Source organism: Sporothrix schenckii (assembly GCF_000961545.1).
Source record: "Sporothrix schenckii 1099-18 chromosome Unknown Cont41, whole genome shotgun sequence".
Taxonomy (NCBI): domain Eukaryota; kingdom Fungi; phylum Ascomycota; class Sordariomycetes; order Ophiostomatales; family Ophiostomataceae; genus Sporothrix; species Sporothrix schenckii.
The window spans coordinates 3,240,941-3,260,499 of record NW_015971142.1 but is presented as its reverse complement, the minus strand read 5'-3'; the positions used below and the strand labels follow the sequence as shown (position 1 = coordinate 3,260,499).

The window sequence follows — 19,559 nt, the reverse complement described above, 5'->3', positions numbered from 1 at the left end:
TGCCCTTTTTGCCCCCGGGAGCCGGAAGGCGCGACGCAACCCGCGACGTCCTCAGAGTCCGCGGCTGTTGTCACAAGGGAAAAAATCTTTCTGAAAGGCATTTTGTCACTCAGACTTGCCTGGCCCCTTTTGACGAAACAGATGAACACTAGTGCCAGGCCGCTTGTGGACCACAATTTGACCGTTCTGGTGACTGGGGTGAGACTGTCTGGAAGTAATAATTAAGCACTCTCGGCACTTTAGACCCTGGGGCAAATGCTTTGGCGGAGGCCACTATTAGTGGTTCAAAACCTTTCAGGCCAAACTAAATGGCCCTGGCAAAGAAATATGATGAGTGAGAGGCCAGCGAAACAAAAAAGGGGGCGACAGGAGCGGTAAGAAAGTGGCCCCAAAAGGGAAAGGTGGGGAGGAGGACATGGAAGGCAAGAGACACTGAAAAAAAGTCGAAAAAAAGTCGAGTCCAAAACGCGAAGCTCGTGACTAGACCCCTTCGCGACGCACGACGGGAGAACAAAAACTTTATTTCCTTCGGTTCCCTCGACTCCCTCGACTCCCACTGCGACTGCCCCAGTCTCTCATTCTTCGATTGCACGCCGTAGCCCCTTTCTTTGGTTTACGTTGCGCTCCATTGCGCTTCCTTTTCGACGCCGCGGCTTGCTCTTTCCCTAGCCGCGCCTGCTCCTTCCTCAACCGCGACCACGCCAGGCGTTGCGACTAGATCCACCAAAGGGTGATCATCCCTATTTTTCTTTTGTCGCGCGTAGATTTTTCTCATCCCCTAATCGACTCCCCTCCGCCTCCCCCCATCGACGACTTTTTGGCACCCAAACCACCGTCCGCTCCTTACTTTTTTATTTTACTTTTCGTTCCCCTCCTCCCGATCCCTTATCTCGCCCTGCCAACGCCCACTTGCCTTGACAACGGTATCCCACTCATCATCTTCATCCAACCTCGTCGCAACTCGTCGCGCCTCGTCGCATCCCAAATCGACACGCCCCACGTGGAGAATCCATCGACGAGCATCCATATTTAAACGGCGGCCCCGTCACTTGCGGCATTCCTCAGCCGTGCTATCGATCAACCAGCAGTCGACGTCCCTATTCCATTCCAACGACAACGATCAATTCACCCTTTTTTGGACGACCTAGCCGTTTCAGTCATCTCGAACCTTGTTATCTCGAACATTGTTATCACGCTTCTGTTGCTTGCTAGAAACGACGTTTAAACATCAAGAGGGAGAACAATTGAGAAGCCTCGACCATCGCCTCCGTTTCCTTTGATCCGCCCATAGATACACCGATCATGGCTCCCCCATCCTCGTCCGCCAAGGAGCCGTTTCCGCTCTTAAATGTCGATGCCGATTCGTCGTTTACGACACAGAGCAACGGCGCCGCAGCATCAGGATCGCTTGCTAACGGCAACGGCAACGTTGCCCACCGCAGAAAGCAGTCCGGAGGCAGCCATGGCAACCTGGCTACCAGCCTGGCCCATTTGAACGGCGTCGATCCCTCGGCTGCCAATGGCAAGGTGAGTTGGACCTGAGCGCCTTGATGAGCATTTCGAAACCGGATGGGCTCGGCCCAATCCCACAGTTCCCGCACGCGTCGGCTAACCCAAGGTTTCCGCTGCAGAAACAGGACCTCTCCCGGGACAGGCGCGTGTCAAAACGGCGTAAGGCCCGTTCGCTGGCCCGCCGCGTCAAGCAGTATACCGTGCGTCACACGTGGGCGCTGCCCCTGGCTCTTCTTCTCTTCATGCTCGCCGGCTACGCGGCCTACCCGACCGAGGCCAACCCGTTGCACCACTTCATATTCCTCTCGTACAAGCTGCCATTGGCACCCGACGCCGCCCCTGGTACCCCCGCACAATACGGAAAGGGCCTCTGGGACATTGCCTTTGTCGCGTTCTACACGGTTGTCCTGTCCTTCACGCGGGAGCTCATCATGCAGGAGCTCCTCCGCCCCCTTGCCCGGTACTTTGGTCTTCGCTCCCGTTCCAAACAGGCACGGTTCATGGAGCAGATGTACACGGCGCTGTACTTTGGCATTCTCGGCCCGGCCGGTGTCTTCGTCATGTCCCGCACCCCTGTGTGGTTCTTCAACACCCGCGGCATGTACGAGAACTCGCCGCACTGGACCCACGAGGCCTACTTCAAGTTCTACTACCTGTTTCAGGCCTCGTACTGGTCCCAGCAGGCCATTGTGCTGCTGCTCGGCATGGAGAAGCCCCGCAAGGACTTCAAGGAACTCGTCGGCCACCATATTGTTTCGCTCTCTCTGATTGCCCTGAGCTACCGCTTCCATTTTACCTACATTGGCCTCGCCGTCTACATCACCCATGATATCAGCGACTTCTTTCTGGCTGTAAGTTTACATTCCTCCTACACTATTTTTTTTGGTGCTGCGTCTTTTCGGCCGCTGACAGTTTGCAGACCTCCAAGTCGCTCAACTACATTGACGGTCCCTTCATGGGGCCCTTCTACTTTTTGTTTATGTGCGTGTGGATTTACCTCCGCCACTACCTCAACTTGCGCATCATCTACAGCCTCTTCACCGAGTTCAAGACTGTTGGACCCTATGAACTGGACTGGGCCGGCGAGCAATTTAAGTGCCCGCTTGCCTTTGTGATCACGTGTGGGTTGCTTTCCGCGCTTCAGGCGCTCAACATCTTTTGGCTCTTCTTCATTATTCGGATCGCCTATCGTTTCGTTGTCCATAACGTTGCCAAGGACGATCGCAGTGATGGAGAGGACGACACCGAGGTCGACGAGGCTGCCAAAGATCTTGCCGTCGTTGACGACGCGGCGTCTCTGCTCGCCACCCAGCTGTCCAACGGAAATGGCACCGTTGCCGCCAACGGCAAGCCAGCCAAGAGAAACCGAGTCGGGCAGTAAAGATCAACCAAAGAAGCTTTGAACGTTTAAAAGCTAGAAATACGATTCACAAGCAGGCGATCGCCCTCACAGGACCGTTTCGTCGTTGGTTTCTGTTTCCTTCCTCTTCTTTGTTGCTTTGATTTTTGTCTCTTAGTCTCTCTTTGAGAGATGGCATTGCATTCTGGCGTTTCTTCCGGACACGGGGTTTTGTGTTTCGTATTCGGCCATTGGCCTGGGGAATGGAGGGTTACCTCTTCCTAAGCGTGGTTGAATGGTGTAAACATTGTCTAGTACAACCTTTGAAGTACTCAGGCCCCATTTCCTGGATGTGTTTTGGGGCTTCCTACCTTTCTCTCTTTTCTTATGTTCGCTTCTACAACAAGTTCCCTTTGCCCTTGCATGATGAACCTTGAAAAGTAACGAACGGGTGTTGGAGAGGCTGGGACCTGTGTCCCCGGTTTTTTCTACCTTTCCTCGCCCATTTTGCCCATCATCTTTTTCGTTTTCTGTTGCCTGGGTCTAACTTTTGCTTCCTTTCATTTCCGCACCTTACACCACCTTATATACTTACTTTTATTTTTAATGCTCTTCCTTTTTGTTGCTCATATGTACTTAGCCTGCATTTTTTTACATCCTTGTAATAATTTTAATTGAAACGAACACACCCATACGATATGCCACATTCTGAACAAAATGATCTTAACATCGACGAAAGTGTTTAATGGCAAAAGGTAAATATTTGCTATGGTAGTAAAAACGAAAAACACGAAAAAAAGTGATTAACCCTTTAGCGGCCAATCCTCGACTCGCCAGGTCCTCGATCCTCCGTCCTCCCTGCCCCGTCCATTTTTGTTTGCCTTCCTTGCTGATGGCCCCGTCCTTTTATATCATGTATTAGAAAATATGTTGCCCTTGGCCGCCGTCCAATCCTATCACAGAGGGTCATTAACCATGTCCCCAATTCTTGACCGCCTGAAGAACGCCACGCAACGTGTTGCCACGCTCCGCCATGGTCCATCTAGTCTCTTCATGAAGGAGGAGTGCGGGAGTTTTAAAGTCAGGGAAGACGTAAGAAATATAGCAAGCCTCGAGAGAGAAATAACGAGAAGTAAGAAGTCAAACGAACAACATTATTAAAAACAAATGATTCGAAAAACAACAATCATAAAAAAGAAGACTGGATATTAAGAACGAGACTACCCGCCTGTAGAGTACTGAGATTAGGGAGTGGCACAAGAAGCAAGGTCAGCAAAGGTATGCGCTTTGTGCAGTTTTCTTAGATACTTGGGTATATATGAATGGGAGGAAAGTGAAATAGAAAGTCATAACGCAACCTCCGTCAAGATAGACGAGCAGGAGATGAAATAGAAGACGCAAAACCGAAGCGTCAACATGCGATTCGTCAAAACGACAATAAAAAAACACCCGACTCAGTATGAAACACTGACAGAGGGAAGAAGAAACAAGTAAAGAGACAAAGAACGAAGGGGAAAACGAGAAAAAATTCCCAAATAGAAAAACCGCAAATGGACCAAATTCAAACGAAACGTTAGACCAATGAGGAACGTCATAAAAACTCCGTGCCCTTTCAAAACAGACAGAATAAAATCATGAAGGGATCGCTTTGGGCTCGTCGGGTGCTTTGTTGAAGGCCATTATTTTGTTTTACAAGGCTGTTGCTGCCGGCCGTCATCTGACGATTCGTCGGCATTCTCAACGCTTTCTTGCCGAGGAGTTGCCGTCCCAGCGGCACCTAGTATAGTAGATGATGTGAGGCTAGCGTACCCGTCTGTGTTCTCCTCTGACCCTCGCGTATGGCCCGTACTGTTGCCAATGTGAGCTTTGCGGAGCAGCTTCTTTGCGTGAGCGGTAGCGTTGCGTGCTGCCACCGCAGCCTGTTCGGCCTGGGACTGGCTTTCCCACATAGAAGCATATCTTCCCTTCATTGCAAGAAGCTCGTTGTGTGTACCCCTTTCGATTATCGCGCCAGCATGAAGGACGATAATCTGGTCGGCATGTGTAATAGTTGACAACCGGTGGCTAAAAATGAAAAACAGATTAGCAAGGTCGCAGACTGGAAAGGTGATGATAGGTGGCATAACATACGCAATGATTAAGAGAGTGCGATCTTGACCGAGGCTTCCACCACGGATGAGTTTTGCTTGGATTTGTTGCTCAGTCTCGCTGTCCAGAGCGGACGTTGCTTCATCAAGCATAATGATTTTGGGGTTCTTTAGAATCGTGCGTGCGATGGCGACACGCTGTTTCTCACCACCGCTCAAACGCGTGCCACGATCACCAACTTTCGTGTCATAGCCGTTGACAAATGAGAGGATTCGATCGTGGATGCTCGCGGCCCGGCAAGCTTCGTAGACCTCTTCATCAGACACGCCAGGGTTCGCATACTTCAGGTTGTACATGATCGTTTCGTTGAAAAGTATGGTATCTTGAGGAACAACACCAATATGACGCCGAACGGAGTCAATAGTAAGGTCTTTAACATCGTGGCCATCGATTTCGATGGTACCGTCGTCGCAATTGTAGTAACGGAACATGAGACGGAATATTGTTGATTTACCGCCGCCAGATTCACCAACAAATGCAGTCGTTGTTCCTGGTGAGCAAACAAGAGAGAGATTATGTAGGGCGGTCCGCTCTTGAAGATAGGAGAACTGCACGTTTGACCAACGAATGTGGCCGCGGCATTCAGTAAGTGGCTTCACATCGGGCAAATCGACGACCGTCGGTTGGATTTTGAAAAGTTCCAAAAGACGTTCTCCTGAAATCATAGCCTGTTGAACGGTTCGATAAAATGAGCCGAAAAATTGGAGTGGCCCTTGAAGCTGGCCTAGGTAAGTGATCATGACAACAAAATCACCGATAGATCTCATGCCTTGTGTGACCTCGACAGCAGCAACCATAAGCATGATTAGAATGCCACACATGAAGACAAGTGCTTGGCAGATGTTCATGTTGTTCATTCCCCATGTCACTTTTGCTTCAGCAGCTTGGAAACTGCGGATGGCCTTCCGGTAGCGGTTGAATTCAAAGGCCTCCGCGTTGAAATATTTAACCGTTTCGTAGCTCATGATCGAGTCGTTCTTCACGGCCTCCTCTTCTCTGTCAGCATTCACCATGTCACGTCGTAAGTCGGCACGGGTAGAAGCCATTTTCACGGTCATGTGAAGGTAGAACACCGTGATAACAGCCGCAATGGTCGCGTAGATAGCCCCAAACCGAAGCAGGAAGTAAATGACTGCGACCAAAAGATCGATAAGCATAGGAAACACCTGAAAGGTAACCTGCTCCAGAAAAGAGTTGATGGCGGCGCCTTTGTTGAGCGCAGAAAGCACTTCACCGGTGCGTTTGCCGAGGTGGAAGTCCAGGGAAAGCGAGTGAACATGCTCGAATGCTGCCGTGGTAAGTGCCAAGTATGAATACTGGGAAACCGGGATCCAAAGTAGAGCACGGGCCGATCCGAGCACACCAGACTGCCCTTGCAAAACCTTGTAAAAGATGAAGATCAAAATCTCAATCCAAGGCAACCCTGTGCCGGCTTCGAAGGCATCGGTAATGTGACCAATTTGATTAGGAACCAAGAAGTTCACAATCCGCTGAACAACAAGGATCAGGAAGCACACGACGACGACAAGCTTCAGCTTTGGTGAGTCCCTAGGCCAGAGGTATGGAAAGAACAACGAATAACTTGTCAAGTATTCCCACCAGGTCTTGTGTGGAAGCTTTCGAGGTCGGTAGAACGCGGTCTCTTCAGCCTCATTGGGGCGAGCGTGGCCGTCTGATGCTGAATCGGTTACCGGCGCGTTGCTCTCGGTCAGTTCTGGTGTCGAGCCGTTGGCAGATCCGTTGACTGAGCCGGCAGATTTCCCTTTCGTCGCCCCGTTAACGTACTTAGCAGAGCCGTTCTCAACGTCGTTTCCCGAGCCGTGAGCAGTGCCGTTTGTTGCACGAGAACGAGTGGTATTGTATGATACGCTCTCCGCGCTCCCATTTCTCAAAAGCGGCGTCGACTCGTCCGTATGATCAACCTCAGTCGCTGGCGGTAAGTTGTCATCTTCCACCTTTTCCCGGACGGCGTTTCGCGAATAGTTGATAGAAATATTAACACCAAGAAGGAAAGCAAGGACGAACAACCGAAAACCTCCGATCGAAATGTCGACGTAGTCCCATTTATCAGGTCCGTATGCGACTGTCCATACATCGAGAACAATGCTGCGTAGGACTTGGTGGTACCCTCTCAGGCGAATGATATTAAACGTAAATATGGTAACCTCGACAGCGAGTGTGGTGGCCCAGAAAATAATGACAGGTTGATTCGGTATCAGGTCGCCTTCGACAAGGTATATTAATGCGTAAAGGTGCATAAAAAGGCCAGAAATATAGTAAACCTATAAATGGAAAAGAAGTCAGCTCCAAGACCGAAATAAGTCGTAAATTATAGCCTCGCGCATCTGGTTACGCAAAGACAGGGGATTGCGTAGCAAGATGGCTTGCACTTGTTCGGAAACATGGACTGAGAAGAGGCAAACATACAGATGTCTCTTCACCGCACCACCAACCAAACTTGATCTCGGGGTTCTTGGTTGCGTACACAGCGTGCAAGACCACGCTGGCAAAGTTTGCAACAAACGAGAGGACAAAGAAGCCATATCCATATCCATAGACGCGCTTGGCTGTTGTATTGATTTCAGGAGTGGGTGTGAAGGTGACAGTTCCAGACTCTTGCGAACGTCGACGAGTAAGTGGAAGAGGGCGGCCACCAGGGCCGGTTGTTACAGGCTGGACAAGTTGTGCGGCACGACGTGAATCGAAAATGCTGTAGAGAGCAATGAGAATAACAAAGACTACGAGGAGAAAAACCCCGTACCAAAGCTCAATGCCATATACGATGGCCTCCGGCCAAGACCGGGCCGTAGACGGGGCCATGGTATCGTAAAGTCGGCGCGCTGGGGTAAAGAGACCGACTGGCACGTTGTGATAGATCTCCGGGATCTAGATGAGAAGGTAAACTGTTAGCTTATACACGACGCAACAGCTCGCCTAATGTAAAGGCTGCGAGGCGAAGGTAAAAGTGTGGGTATATCGTGTTCTAACCTCGCCCAGTAGATCCTCGTCGAGGTGCTCGTTGGTATTAAGAAAGAGTCGGAGACGATGCCGGACAGTGCATTGTCACGCAGCCCTCCGAACGGTGACGGTAAGGGACGCGGAGAGACAAGTGCAGACGCAAAAGCGAGAGTACCGGGAGACGAGGGGCCAAGGTGAGGGAGGAGGGAGGAGGGCGGAGAGGAAGGAGACGAGAAACACGAGGACGGAGTGAAGCGATTGGAAGTCTGCACGAGGCAAGACGAAGTGCAAGAAGGCGGAAAACAAACGGCAAAAGAATAGAAATATAAAAAGGCGGCAAGCACCTTTACCACGAGACTGTCTCTCCTACAGCTCTTGTCGGTCCAGGAGTGGCAATAGGTGGGACGACACCTGGAAGTAAAGACGCGAGGTTAGAAGAGACAAAGGTATTCAGAAAAATCCATCGAGTTCTCGCTCCCTCTCCTCAGGAATTGGCTTGCTGGTCGACTGGGTGGGGCAGGTGACGGACCAGTAGTGGCAAAACCCACTTTCTTTAAAAAGACCTTGTCTAGGCCTAGCTCGTGTAAACAATGTGATTTAGCACGATGGAGACCGAGACAGCAGGGCAAGACACCAGACCCTTTTGAAGCGCGGCTTTACGGTCTAGGTCCTAAGCTAGCGCGGCCTTGTGGAAAGAACGTTGAGGCACTGCTGGGCTGTGTGTGTGTGTGTGTGTGTGTGTGTTGTGTTTGTGTGTGTATTTGCGTATATTGCAAAGTAATCCAACGAAGACGACGTTTATGCAGCGCAAAGCGGAGGTAATGCCTGCAGGTCCTACACGTCGAACAAGGCTGGCTCAACTGGCAGAATATTGTGTTAGAATCTAATCCGATAGGTACTTTGCGCAGTGAAGTGGGCTCATAGGTACGGTTTAGGGGGGAAATAGCGAACTCGTTCACCGTGCGAGAGAAAACAATTGAGAAAGTGAGCTTACAATAGAAATATTGGAAGCCGGGTTGAGGAGAATGGAGAGCAAATAAACGGTAGACGACGCGACGAGGTCATGTAGTTAGGAGCAGCAATAAAGGTTCTGACCGACGTGGGGCCTTATAATGCGAGAGATCCTCACGATACGCTCGAGACGAAGCGGTAGACGTTTTGGCTAAAGGGTGTGATCGTGAAATACTCAACGTGTCGACTTCAGACTGAGAAGGTAAAAAGAAGAATGAAAAGAAAAGAAAAAAAAACTGTGTAGGAGGAGGGAGAAGCAAAATCTGAGGCAGAGACGGAAGGTAGAGAAAAACACGGTGAGCAAGGAGAGAAGAGGAGGGGTGAGGTCAAATGAGGCAAGAGAGGAAGGAGCGGAATAAAATAAGAAAAGGAAAGTGCGACCGCGAAGCAGACTAATAGGAACGAAGCCAGTCAAAAAGGCAAGAACGACCAGCATGCTTCAAATCAAAATGAAACTCGGCCTGAGGCTCCCAAATGTCCAGAAATAATCACCCGTTGGGGTTGTTTTTCTTCACTTTGAGTGCACGCCGAACGGTCGCCAACAGAGAATACTGTTCTACCCAATGAACCAACATGAATGTATGCAGGGAGAATTGTTTGTGGGATGACGAGAGGCGAGAGGGAAATGTACAGAAAGAAATAGGTTAAAAAAAGCAAATACTTGCAGCGCAGAGCATTTCATGGCACAAATCACACAAAACATCAGCTGCCGAGCCAAAAATCGATAAAATAGAATGAACGAATCGATTAAAAGTTATTTCCTTGACGTTTCATGGTTGGTCTTTTGTTCGCTTTATTTCTCCAGCTTTCCGTAACGGGCTGGGCGATATATACGGACACTCTAGCCCGACGCACACGCATACGCAGCACCTGTCACACGAATCATATAAAAGTCCAGACATGAAGATTAAAGACACGGGTCTAGACAATGCCAGCCGCCGCCGCTACCCATCCCCGTCGGTTGGACAGACTGTGTGCAATGGGCAAGGGAAAGGGAAAGGGAAAGGGATTTCGACCAATGAGGGTCCAGGCGGCCCGAAGGGCGCCACGGGAAGCAGATTGGTCGGGACGAAGGATGCTCTGCAAAGCTTTGCTGACCTTGGATGTCCTTTGTACCTTGCCGGTGTATGCACATAGACGGCCGCTCGTACAAATCTACTATGCCTTATGACAGACGTGCCCCAGGTCAGGAGACAGGAGGGCATGCGAGGGGTGCTGCGTATGGGAAGAGCGTTGCATGTACAATGTCTGCCTTGAGTGGGGTGCGTGGGAGGCAAGGCCGGGAAGGAGAGAAGGGGGCCTCAAGGTCAGCATGTATTCTGTAAGGGCGGCTAGAGCGACAAAGAACAAAAAGGGCATTTTCATCGAAGGAGCGGTGGAACGAGAAAACGAGGAAAGAACGACCGGGAGCGTGGACGTCGCCGGGGAAGGACAGAAGATGCATGCATGTGGACAGGGGTGGGCGGTCATGTTTGGGGGTCTCTCTTGCCATCACTCTCCGGGCAATTGCCCGTTTTGCTCGCCGTTGTGTCTGTTGGCTGGCACTTTCCTCCACCGAGTGCTCTGCACGGAGTGTGGTATGCATTACGACGTATTACTCCGTACATGGTGGCCGCCCAATGCAGATGTTGTGTGTTTGGGGGCTCCTTTCCAAAAATCTGTACGTTTTGCACGTCGTCATCTGTACTTCGCCCCTATGGCGCTCATACCTAGTCCTAGAAAAAAAAAAAAGAAGAAGAAAAAAAACATCAACCCCGATCCCGATAGCCTCACTGACTGCTTCATCAAGCATCTGTGATGGCACACTGGCGCACACTCATATTCATATTCGCATTCATACAAGCGGAATCCCACACAAGTCTAGTTTCGGCATCGAAAACACCAACTTGCTACGACGAATGCCCTAGACGACTGACGTAACGGCTCCCTGGCCTTAATTACGTTTTTACTCATTGGAAACCGGACGGACCCAGCCTCTTCATGTCTTGCCGGGCTCTACGGGCATTGGCGTGGGTGCTCCCGTGTTCTAGGCGCCTACAAGTCGGCTGATGGCGGAGTTGTTTGTTTCGTACGCCTGCGCCCGATCCGCAGTCTGAACTGTCCTCTCGTTCGGCCACGGTTGCCGCTTGGCCTGCACAGTAGGTCGCTTTTTATCCGAGCACTGAGACGAGAAGGCAGAAGCCAAGGGAACGAAAACGCTCGACAGACTAGACGACGGGGAAGACGAGGAAGACGAGTATGTACCATGGTACCGCTTCCGCAGCTCACATCATGTCATAGCTACCGCAAGCCCAGTACGCGACAAGGCGAGCGGCATTCGAGTGTTGCTCCAACTGGCAGATGTGGGAGTGCTTGTTGGCTGCTGACGAGCCAGGACTGCCAGGCCGACTGACCCTCCACCCCTCCCTCACTCACCCCCGCGGACCCAACCCAGCCAAACGGGAATCATCCTGCCCACTGGAAGTGGGCTCGTCAACTGCATGAGTGTGCTTCCACCCCCCTGCAACCTGCAACCCCATCACCGTCGCAGGCGGTGAGCGGAAGGAGTGATGCAGTGTCTTGTCTTTCGTCTCTACAAAAACGGAAATGAAATGAACGAGCTGAGACGTTTCTCGTCAACCACTAGAGCCAGCAGCGGTAGATGACGTGAGTACCGAGAACAAGCCAAGAAACAAGTGCACAAAAGACACGAAATGATGCGGCGCGATGGACTGGACAGCTACAAATTGGCCCGGGCCAGGCCATCCCAAAGGGCTAGAAAGGCGCCGTGGTGAGCCAATGCCAGTGGCTTGGCCTGACCCGGCTGTGTGCCGTTCGTCGGGTGGTCTAGGCCAGAAAAGCCCCCTCCCGGCCCTTGCCTGGTCCCGAGGGACCATCGTCCCTTTTATCCCTACATAAACTGGCTCGCGGTTTTGGGCATGGGAGCGGTGCTAACGCACCTTCGGCTTCGTCCTCGTTCCTTCTCCTCTCAGCCCCCTGTCCCTTCGCCGTCATTTCCACAACCCTTCCATCTCAGCTACAGAATACGCAACAGGTTCGGTACGTACCAGCACACCCACACACCGTAACCACAAAGTATCTATGCTTCGACTCCTGTTCGAAGTTTCGTACTTACTTTGTCGACTCGCTTGACACTTGTGTCTCCTCCTCGCCCCGTCTGTGTTTCTTTTCTACTTCTCATTTACAATTCTTTGTCCTTTTGTTACCTTCTGCATTTGCACTCTCAGCCTTCCAGCAATCTATTACTCATGAAACGACTGCGGAGCGTGCCTCCAACGATGGGGTGACATGCAAGTCCCTCATGCCATGTGCTGGAAAATTTCCTCAAACAGGGTCCCTTCGCGGACTCGCTACACCTTTGACGTACATCCAGCCCGCACGTTCTACCACTCTCCACCAGACATACTATGCCGCCACATGTCGGCCAGACCAACCGCGTCCCACCGCAGGCTCACTTGCCGCTTTGCATAGCTTGTCAGCCAATTGTGGTTGGCAAAATCCATATATATCACGCTCTGTGATTTTGGCCAAGAAGCCTACATTTTGCTTCTTCTGGTAATTCCCCTGACTCGTGCACTTTCCCCGTCACCGTGCACCATCTCTAGGACGATGTCGACCTACGATAAGAGGTGGTTATGTGCATAAATCGGTGAGAAAATAAGAGAGGAAAACAAGACCAAAAAGTGACAGAGGCGAAGGTGGAAGGCCAAAGAGTGCCGTGTAGCGGGAGACTAAAGCGACCGGTGTAAGACAGAACATGCCCAAGTGGAGATCCCGCTTTTGAATCAGAAACGGGGACAAAGTCGCTTGGCGATCCTCGTATTGTCGTTGCATCGTCGTCCAAAATCATGCAATTTCTGCTCCCTAGGGCATGAACGCAATTGTTTTGAGCAAAGATAGCAAAGAACCGAGAAGCGGTGGTGGAGACAAAGAAACGAAACGTTTAAGATGAAAAATAAAGGCCATGATCAGAAGCACAAAAAACCGAACAAATAAAGGATGCAAAGGCACAATGAGAAAGTTTCGTACAGAGGTCAACGGGTAGGAATGGGAGCACGGGAGCAGGACGTTACACTGTTAGTTTCGTCATATAATCAAGAAAAAGCACGCGCAGTGCGGGACGAAGCGAACACCCCTACCGCCTTGACTTGCCTCACCGGCGGTGGGGTGCAAGTGAGGGATGCATCTCCTTATTTGACTAGCAACGTGGCACAAGTCTTTTGGCACGCGGAAGCCCAATATCTGGTCCGCCTTCAACTCCCTTTTTTCTGTCTCTCTCATTAATTTTTTTTTTTTTTTTTTCGTTTCTAACCTCTCTCTCCCTCCCAGATTTATCTTTCACTTTCCCTAGCTAAAGACCCTAACCAATCACTCGGGGCCCACATGCAAAACGCTTGCTTACAGATGAATTGCACCGCATGTTCTGTTCACTTGCAACCAATGACGAATTCATACGTTAAGGGCCTCTGCACTCTAATACATGTTGTATTTCGTGTTCCACAGCAAGATGTGGGAGGGGGGCTCTCCGTGCCAGAAAAAGTCAGGTCAGGCCGTGTGCTTGGTCGCTTTGGCATCCGCGCACTTGATTTTTCTGTCATATTCTCTTGCCGTGTTATTTTCTCCGGTGTATTTTTGTCCCACTCCGCACACGCTTAGAGCCGGTGTGATTCTTCGGGTCCATGTGCAGATGTGCCGCAGCCATCGACGAATGGCCTCCCCCATCCCTTTTTGATGCCTGAGAACAGCTTCCCTTCTTCCCCTGCTGTCCTCCCGCTTTTTACGTTTTCGGCTCCGCCCCCCGATATGCCAGTACGATTCTCTCTCCGTTTCGTATTGTCCCCTTCCTGTTTGTTTTCTACTCCAGCTCTATCCGGCCCATAATCTTCTTCTGGTACTATTTTTGGGCCTACGGACATGACCAGGATGATGCTCATCTCTCCTATTCTTTTATGATGTTGATATTAACGAAATTCGATCCATAGCCGCCGACGTCGGCACGGTCGGCATGTTGCTTTACGTCCGCTCATATCCATAAAACTAGTATCGGATGCTGCTAAGCCATCTACATTCATATTACGGATCATTATTATCTTGCCTTGACCAGGTCGTCTTTTTGGGCCCCTAGCACGCGCCCCTCCTTTTACAGTGTCTTTAGATCTCATTGAAGGTGTCGGCTAGATGTCGAAAGACTTCTCCTTATATGCCTTTATTTGTTACTTTCATGGTGCAGACATGTCTCAGCAGTCAATAAGGCTGATGGTTATTCGTGTTTTCAAATCACCTTTGATTTGGCGCCCCTCATCACACCAACCCCCCTCCTTACATCATGCTTCGTTGGGTATCTCCTCGTACAAGAGGCGGTGTGTCCCGACCGATAACTTTTAGGAATTTTTAGGAAGTCCTACGACAACACTCCTTTGTAGTAAAGGTGATGCACAAAGGCACAATGAAAAGAAGACGGTCTATACGGAGTGGCTCATAACACCGCCGAAACTGTGTGGTATCGACGAAGACGAGGTTCTTTTGAAGTTGTTATTGCCGACAGGATGGAACCTCGTCATGGCTTCATTATGCCGGTCCCTCGACTTAGCTGACACCGTAATCATGTGTATTTTCACGATGGCTCCATTCGACTTACGGAGAGCACGGGGTGGGCATGATCAAAATACCCCGTAACACGAAAATGAAGTTTTTACGGTGCCTCCTTGGCAAAGTACTCTCTTTCGGAGTTTGTCGTTTGGTTATTTACAGAGAATATAGGTTCTTGTGCTAGGGAACAGCGCCAACCGGCGTTTATGAATGTGTCTATCTTTCAGCCCAACAGTTGCTTGTATTGGGCGTTTTATAGAGGCTGCAGAGATATACAGATTTTTCTACTTGGCAGCCACCTAAAGAGACCTGTCTTGCATATTGGGCCAAGAAAATATCGTGTCCCGAGCAGAATCTGGTCATTGGCTCTACTCTTTCTTCCATTTACAGACTGCAGTATCTTTAGCCTCGCACAGGCCAGTTTTGTGTAACCAAGTGCTCGTATTTCATCACTGTCACTTTGATGCCCATTCTGCCCCTCCCCTTCCCCTCTTACGAGGATATTTCATTTCTGAGACACGTTTCTCATACTTCCGTCGGATCCGTTATATAGGTGTCATGTGGTACATCACTGCAGTCACTTACAGTCAATACGGGGAGGCAGTGGTTCTAGAACGTGCTGGATAAATGAACATTCCCACATTTAGAAAGTGATCGCTCACATATGACGAAACAAAGTTGGAACGGTTATTAGGAGAATACGAAGATCGCACGCCGTCATATTTTGTGATACAAAGTAATATAAATGAGAAAATGGGTTGAGACAATGCATGCTTTCCCATAGGATGTCACGAACTCGAGTAACACACGGCATGGACCGTGCTCCTCAACGTTCAATTTCATATACACTAGGTTGTCAGTACGGTTTTACTTCTTTGGGATAATCCAACAAGGAAAGAAAATAGCTAGTTCGTTTATATGGTGCTTAGTTTACTTCACGGACATACATAATCAAATAAATTAATGTTTTATATTTAAATCATTTCCTTTTCTAATTATGACGTACCGAATGCAAACCTACCAAAGAAAAACAAAAACACACAGCACAAGACCGACTCACACATAACGCAAAGCCCATAAAACCCCGTAAGAAAGATATCCCAGTCCAACAAAAAATACAATCGAACATCTCAGCATAAAGGTATTGAGTTTCATCGATACATGCACTACTGAGGAACATACGGATTTCTGAGCACTCACGGCACTGAAGGACATGAAAGATAAAGCCAACCGTGTCGGTGTCCCGTAGACAGATCCAGTGTGTTCACTTGGAATGTTGCACGTCCAGTGGGGGTCAAACATGCCTGCAGTGTCAATGCATGGCAATCGAGACGTTGTGCATCATGAGCGCGCCTTCACTAATACACACGCCCGTCGACCATGCCGAAATATTAATACTCGCTGGTGATGGGTACGAATCTGTAATCAAAGCGACGGCGAAGCTAGGATGCCTGGTACGCCGAGATCCTCGTCCGGTTGAACACTTTTGGCAGTCCTCTTGTTCCCATGGAATGCTGGCACGTTGGTACGTTGGTACGTTGGCAAGTTGGCAAGTTGGCATGTTGGAGAGCGGGTGCAATGTTGCCGTTTTGAGTAACCCATCACGGAAGAGATGATCGATTGTGCTATGCATATGGGTATAGAGGTGGTAGTACGGAAGTGTGTGGTGCAACCACGGCGACTGCAGTCCATTCTTATCACGTATCCCGTGTAAGGGTAAATGACTGCCCTGCTGCCCGGCCGTAGCTCTCTCCGTTGCCCACGTGTTCTGATGGCCCGGGAAGGAGTGTGAGATAGTACTTGCATATCGTTTAGAGTGTCAGGAGAGCACACTGTCGGCACTGAGAGATGCGGCGAAGTACTAGCCTTTGTTTTGAATATAGCACTACGGAAGGTCTTGCTCCCCAGATCTGCTCTAAGCTTAGTCGATATTACCGCGCATTGCCATGTGACAATCTTTTGCCATCTCTCCTTGCCTGCCAAACGAGATTTTATTCAGATTTGTCTGGGATTGCTATCCAACGCTGATGGGAATATGCTCGATTGGGCAATGGAGAGCTTGCGAGCCTTGAAACTTGACCGTAAGAAACCAAGCTGTCGAGAAGCCCAGATTGAGAGGTAAAAGGCTGCATGCTCTCATGCCCCTGTACCCAAGCAAGAATGCAAGAATATGGCAAAAAAACGTTCTAGTGGGTTGGTCTCGGAGGGGATCGAAACCTCGACTTTCGTATTGGATTTCTCGTTGAAGAGACTTCGGTACGGTGTGCTAACCAACTGCACCACTGAAACTCGAACCGCATGGACTCCAGCCCAGCCAGTTGAAGGTTTTCTTTGCCAGTGCCCATTCCGGATCAAGCCCGTTTCGGCCTCGGCGATCGTGCCAGAAGGTGCTCTTTCTGTGCGTGCCCTTTCAGCCACAAAGGCGACAGAAGAATGGCTCGGGAGGTTTGTGGAGTCGACGGGCCGACTTGGCCCCGTATTGCGACTTTCTGCACTTTCAAAGTGACCGAAAGACGGCAGGACACTGGAGATCAATGTCAGCTGGCACCCTCGGGGCCGCCCTGTCAAACGGTATGGCCGCTTGGCCGTTTATTGCCAGCATCCGAACAATATGAGCAAGCCATTCAACCACGCACTTGCACGGGATGGAAAAAAAAAACTAAGCCTCCGGCTTTTGTTCATTACCGACTGCCCGGAATGTTAGCGAAAATAGGCCATCTCGGCCATGTGATGTAAAGCACGTTGCGGCTGAGAACGGTGCTCTACACAACGACTTTGAGAAAAAGATCGAATTGGAAGTCGGACTTGCAAGATTCCTTCTCTTTTTACTTTTCTCTGGGGTACGAAAAAACACAACGCTGTCGATTCCCGTATCTGGCCGAGATAATTAGCAGGTTACAGACTTGTCAGCCGCGTCCCATCATGTTAGGGAATGAATGGAAGGGAAGAGGCTGAGCTGAAATCTAGGTTGAAAAAATGCCCTATCGGCTCAGCTGGAGCTGCAGGAATACCGACCGAGCCTTTGCGACCCGGAGACGACACAGGAGGGCTCGGCATGGCAAAGGCCGAGCAGCCTTTTAAGAAAATGTCGCGATGCCCTGACAATGTTAAAAGGTTGAGTGGTCGTCTCCAAGAACCTTGATTTTCGGGGTTGAATTCTATCTTAACTTCCTTTTGTTGAGCGTGTCCGCTTTTTGGATGGCACTATGTGCTATTCATCCCACATACGGCGAACTAGATTCATTGTAGCTCCCATCGCGATGACCGCATTGGGAAATGGAAATCAAGGCAAGGAATGGAGGCTGTTGCTTGTAGTTGGTGCGGTGTTGAAATGGACCGTACATATGTTGTACAGACCAACCAAATAACCTAGGCCAGTCCACTTCAGCCCAGCCCCCTTTTCGTGCGACTTGCTGGCAGTGTGGCAACGTGCGTGGGCTGCTGTTGCTATTATTAGCGACGGCTGTGGCAAAGAAACGCGGGCTCACCCTAGACAAAGGAAACGCCAACAGGCCAGATGCTGAAAGAAAGAAAGGCTGTACCTTGAAAGTGACAAAGTCGGAAATTGGGACGAACTTGCGCACTCCGTATTTCGTAAAAAACAAACATCGGAGGGGATTTGGAAAGGGATGCGACGATTTGGACGCCATGGCTCGTCTTACGGCAGAGGAAGGAATCCCAAACAGGGCAGGTTGTCTGCATGCATTGCGCGTTTGCTGTCTTGCCAGTTGCTCTTTCCTTGTTTAAGATAGCATTTCGCACGGAGTGTGGAGTATTGCACCGTAAATATCGTATTTGATGGATATGCATGGCCAAAACCACAGTCTCACCTGCCAAGCAAGACTCTCACAACAGACGGTCTTCAGATGAGGCTTTGACTTGCTGAGCTCACTGAATGGACATTTCGCAGAAGTGATAACGAAATACTCCGTGATGACTGACAGATTGGCAGCACAAGCTAGCCGCCAACGGTGGACGGCCAGGCATTCTGGCGGTTTCTCCTCCTTTTGTGCCCCTTTGTTGCAAAGAACCAACAGGCGACTTGCTGAAGGACTAAATTGCTGGATGTGTCAATGCCATGCCCCTGTCGCTTTCCTTGTAGAACGTTTGTTTCGTTTCATTTCGTTTTGTTTGCTTTTGTTTGCTTTTGTTTGCAGATATCTTACGTGTGCTGGTGGAGAAAGAACGAACTTTTGGAATCCCCTCCTTCCCTCGGTCGCTCTGTGCAAAAGTACTCCGCTTGAAAAACGTCGTACGGAGTACATTCGTACATGCTCTTCTTACGCACGTCTGAAAGCCTCCTGGGCTGCTCTTTCCTTCCCTGATTGGGGGAAGCACCCCTGGGCTTGCATGCCGAGCGCTACCGCACCGGGAAAGAGCTACCGCCACTATTGGCAGGAAACACGACTGTCAACCAAACAAAACGGTTGAAAAAAGGAGTTGTTGGAGAAATCAGCAGCACAGCCCCCTCTGGCGGGGTCCCCTGCGTCGCCGGCGGACGAACTTGCCATGCAAGAGTGCGAGGGAAGGAGTGAAGACAGGGAGTGGACGCACTTGAAATGACGCCCAGAGCATCTGATGAGCCTGGTGAAGCGCCCCACTAGATACGACAGAGCCAAAATAAAACCCTCACCAATCTGACTACGCGAAGCTTAGGTCACAGATTACTCGCAGAGGCAGGGCTTCAATCGATTCCTCGCCGTCGCGCATGCCTCTGAGCCCCCGGTTGCTGTTCCATCCTTCTTGCCGCGGGGAACAGCTTCTAAGCCGCAAAGGTAGCTAGCTGGCCGAAATCAGACCGGAAACTGGGCAAGTCCAGGCAAACAGCCAGCGAGCCAGCCTTTTGACGCGGCCGCGAGAAGAGAAAGGAGCGACGTTGCAGGAAAAGCACCAAACCAGTCAGAACCGAACCCGCATCGCTCGACAAACACAGCCCTGCGCGCCCCGTCTACCGTCGACAATCGAGCATCGAGCGTTTCTTGGCTTCACTCTCCCGTTTTCC

At 50.3% G+C, this 19,559-nt stretch overlaps 3 protein-coding genes and 1 non-coding gene across 4 annotated transcripts; 2 read left to right on the top strand and 2 right to left on the bottom strand.

Annotated features, from left to right (window-relative positions):
* Positions 1–1,302: 1,302 nt before the first annotated feature.
* SPSK_07420 (Acyl-CoA-dependent ceramide synthase) lies at positions 1,303–2,893 on the top strand (the record flags this gene model as incomplete). Its single annotated transcript, XM_016734083.1, has 3 exons — positions 1,303–1,527; positions 1,593–2,363; positions 2,432–2,893. 3 exons carry the CDS (start codon positions 1,303–1,305, stop codon positions 2,891–2,893), a joined length of 1,458 nt encoding a protein of 485 aa, XP_016591375.1.
* A 1,637-nt stretch (positions 2,894–4,530) lies between these two features.
* Positions 4,531–7,819, bottom strand: SPSK_06940 (uncharacterized protein; the record flags this gene model as incomplete). The annotated part of the gene is made up of 2 exons (XM_016733610.1): positions 4,531–7,281; positions 7,427–7,819. The coding sequence occupies 2 exons, from the start codon at positions 7,817–7,819 to the stop codon at positions 4,531–4,533; spliced, it is 3,144 nt and encodes a 1,047-aa protein (XP_016591374.1).
* Positions 7,820–9,868: 2,049 nt separating this feature from the next.
* Positions 9,869–10,105, top strand: SPSK_08207 (uncharacterized protein; the record flags this gene model as incomplete). Its single annotated transcript, XM_016734845.1, has 1 exon — positions 9,869–10,105. One exon carries the CDS (start codon positions 9,869–9,871, stop codon positions 10,103–10,105), a length of 237 nt encoding a protein of 78 aa, XP_016591373.1.
* A 6,647-nt stretch (positions 10,106–16,752) lies between these two features.
* Positions 16,753–16,846, bottom strand: SPSK_11218. Its single transcript has one exon. It is a non-coding gene; the product is annotated as a tRNA-Phe (tRNA).
* Positions 16,847–19,559: the final 2,713 nt, after the last annotated feature.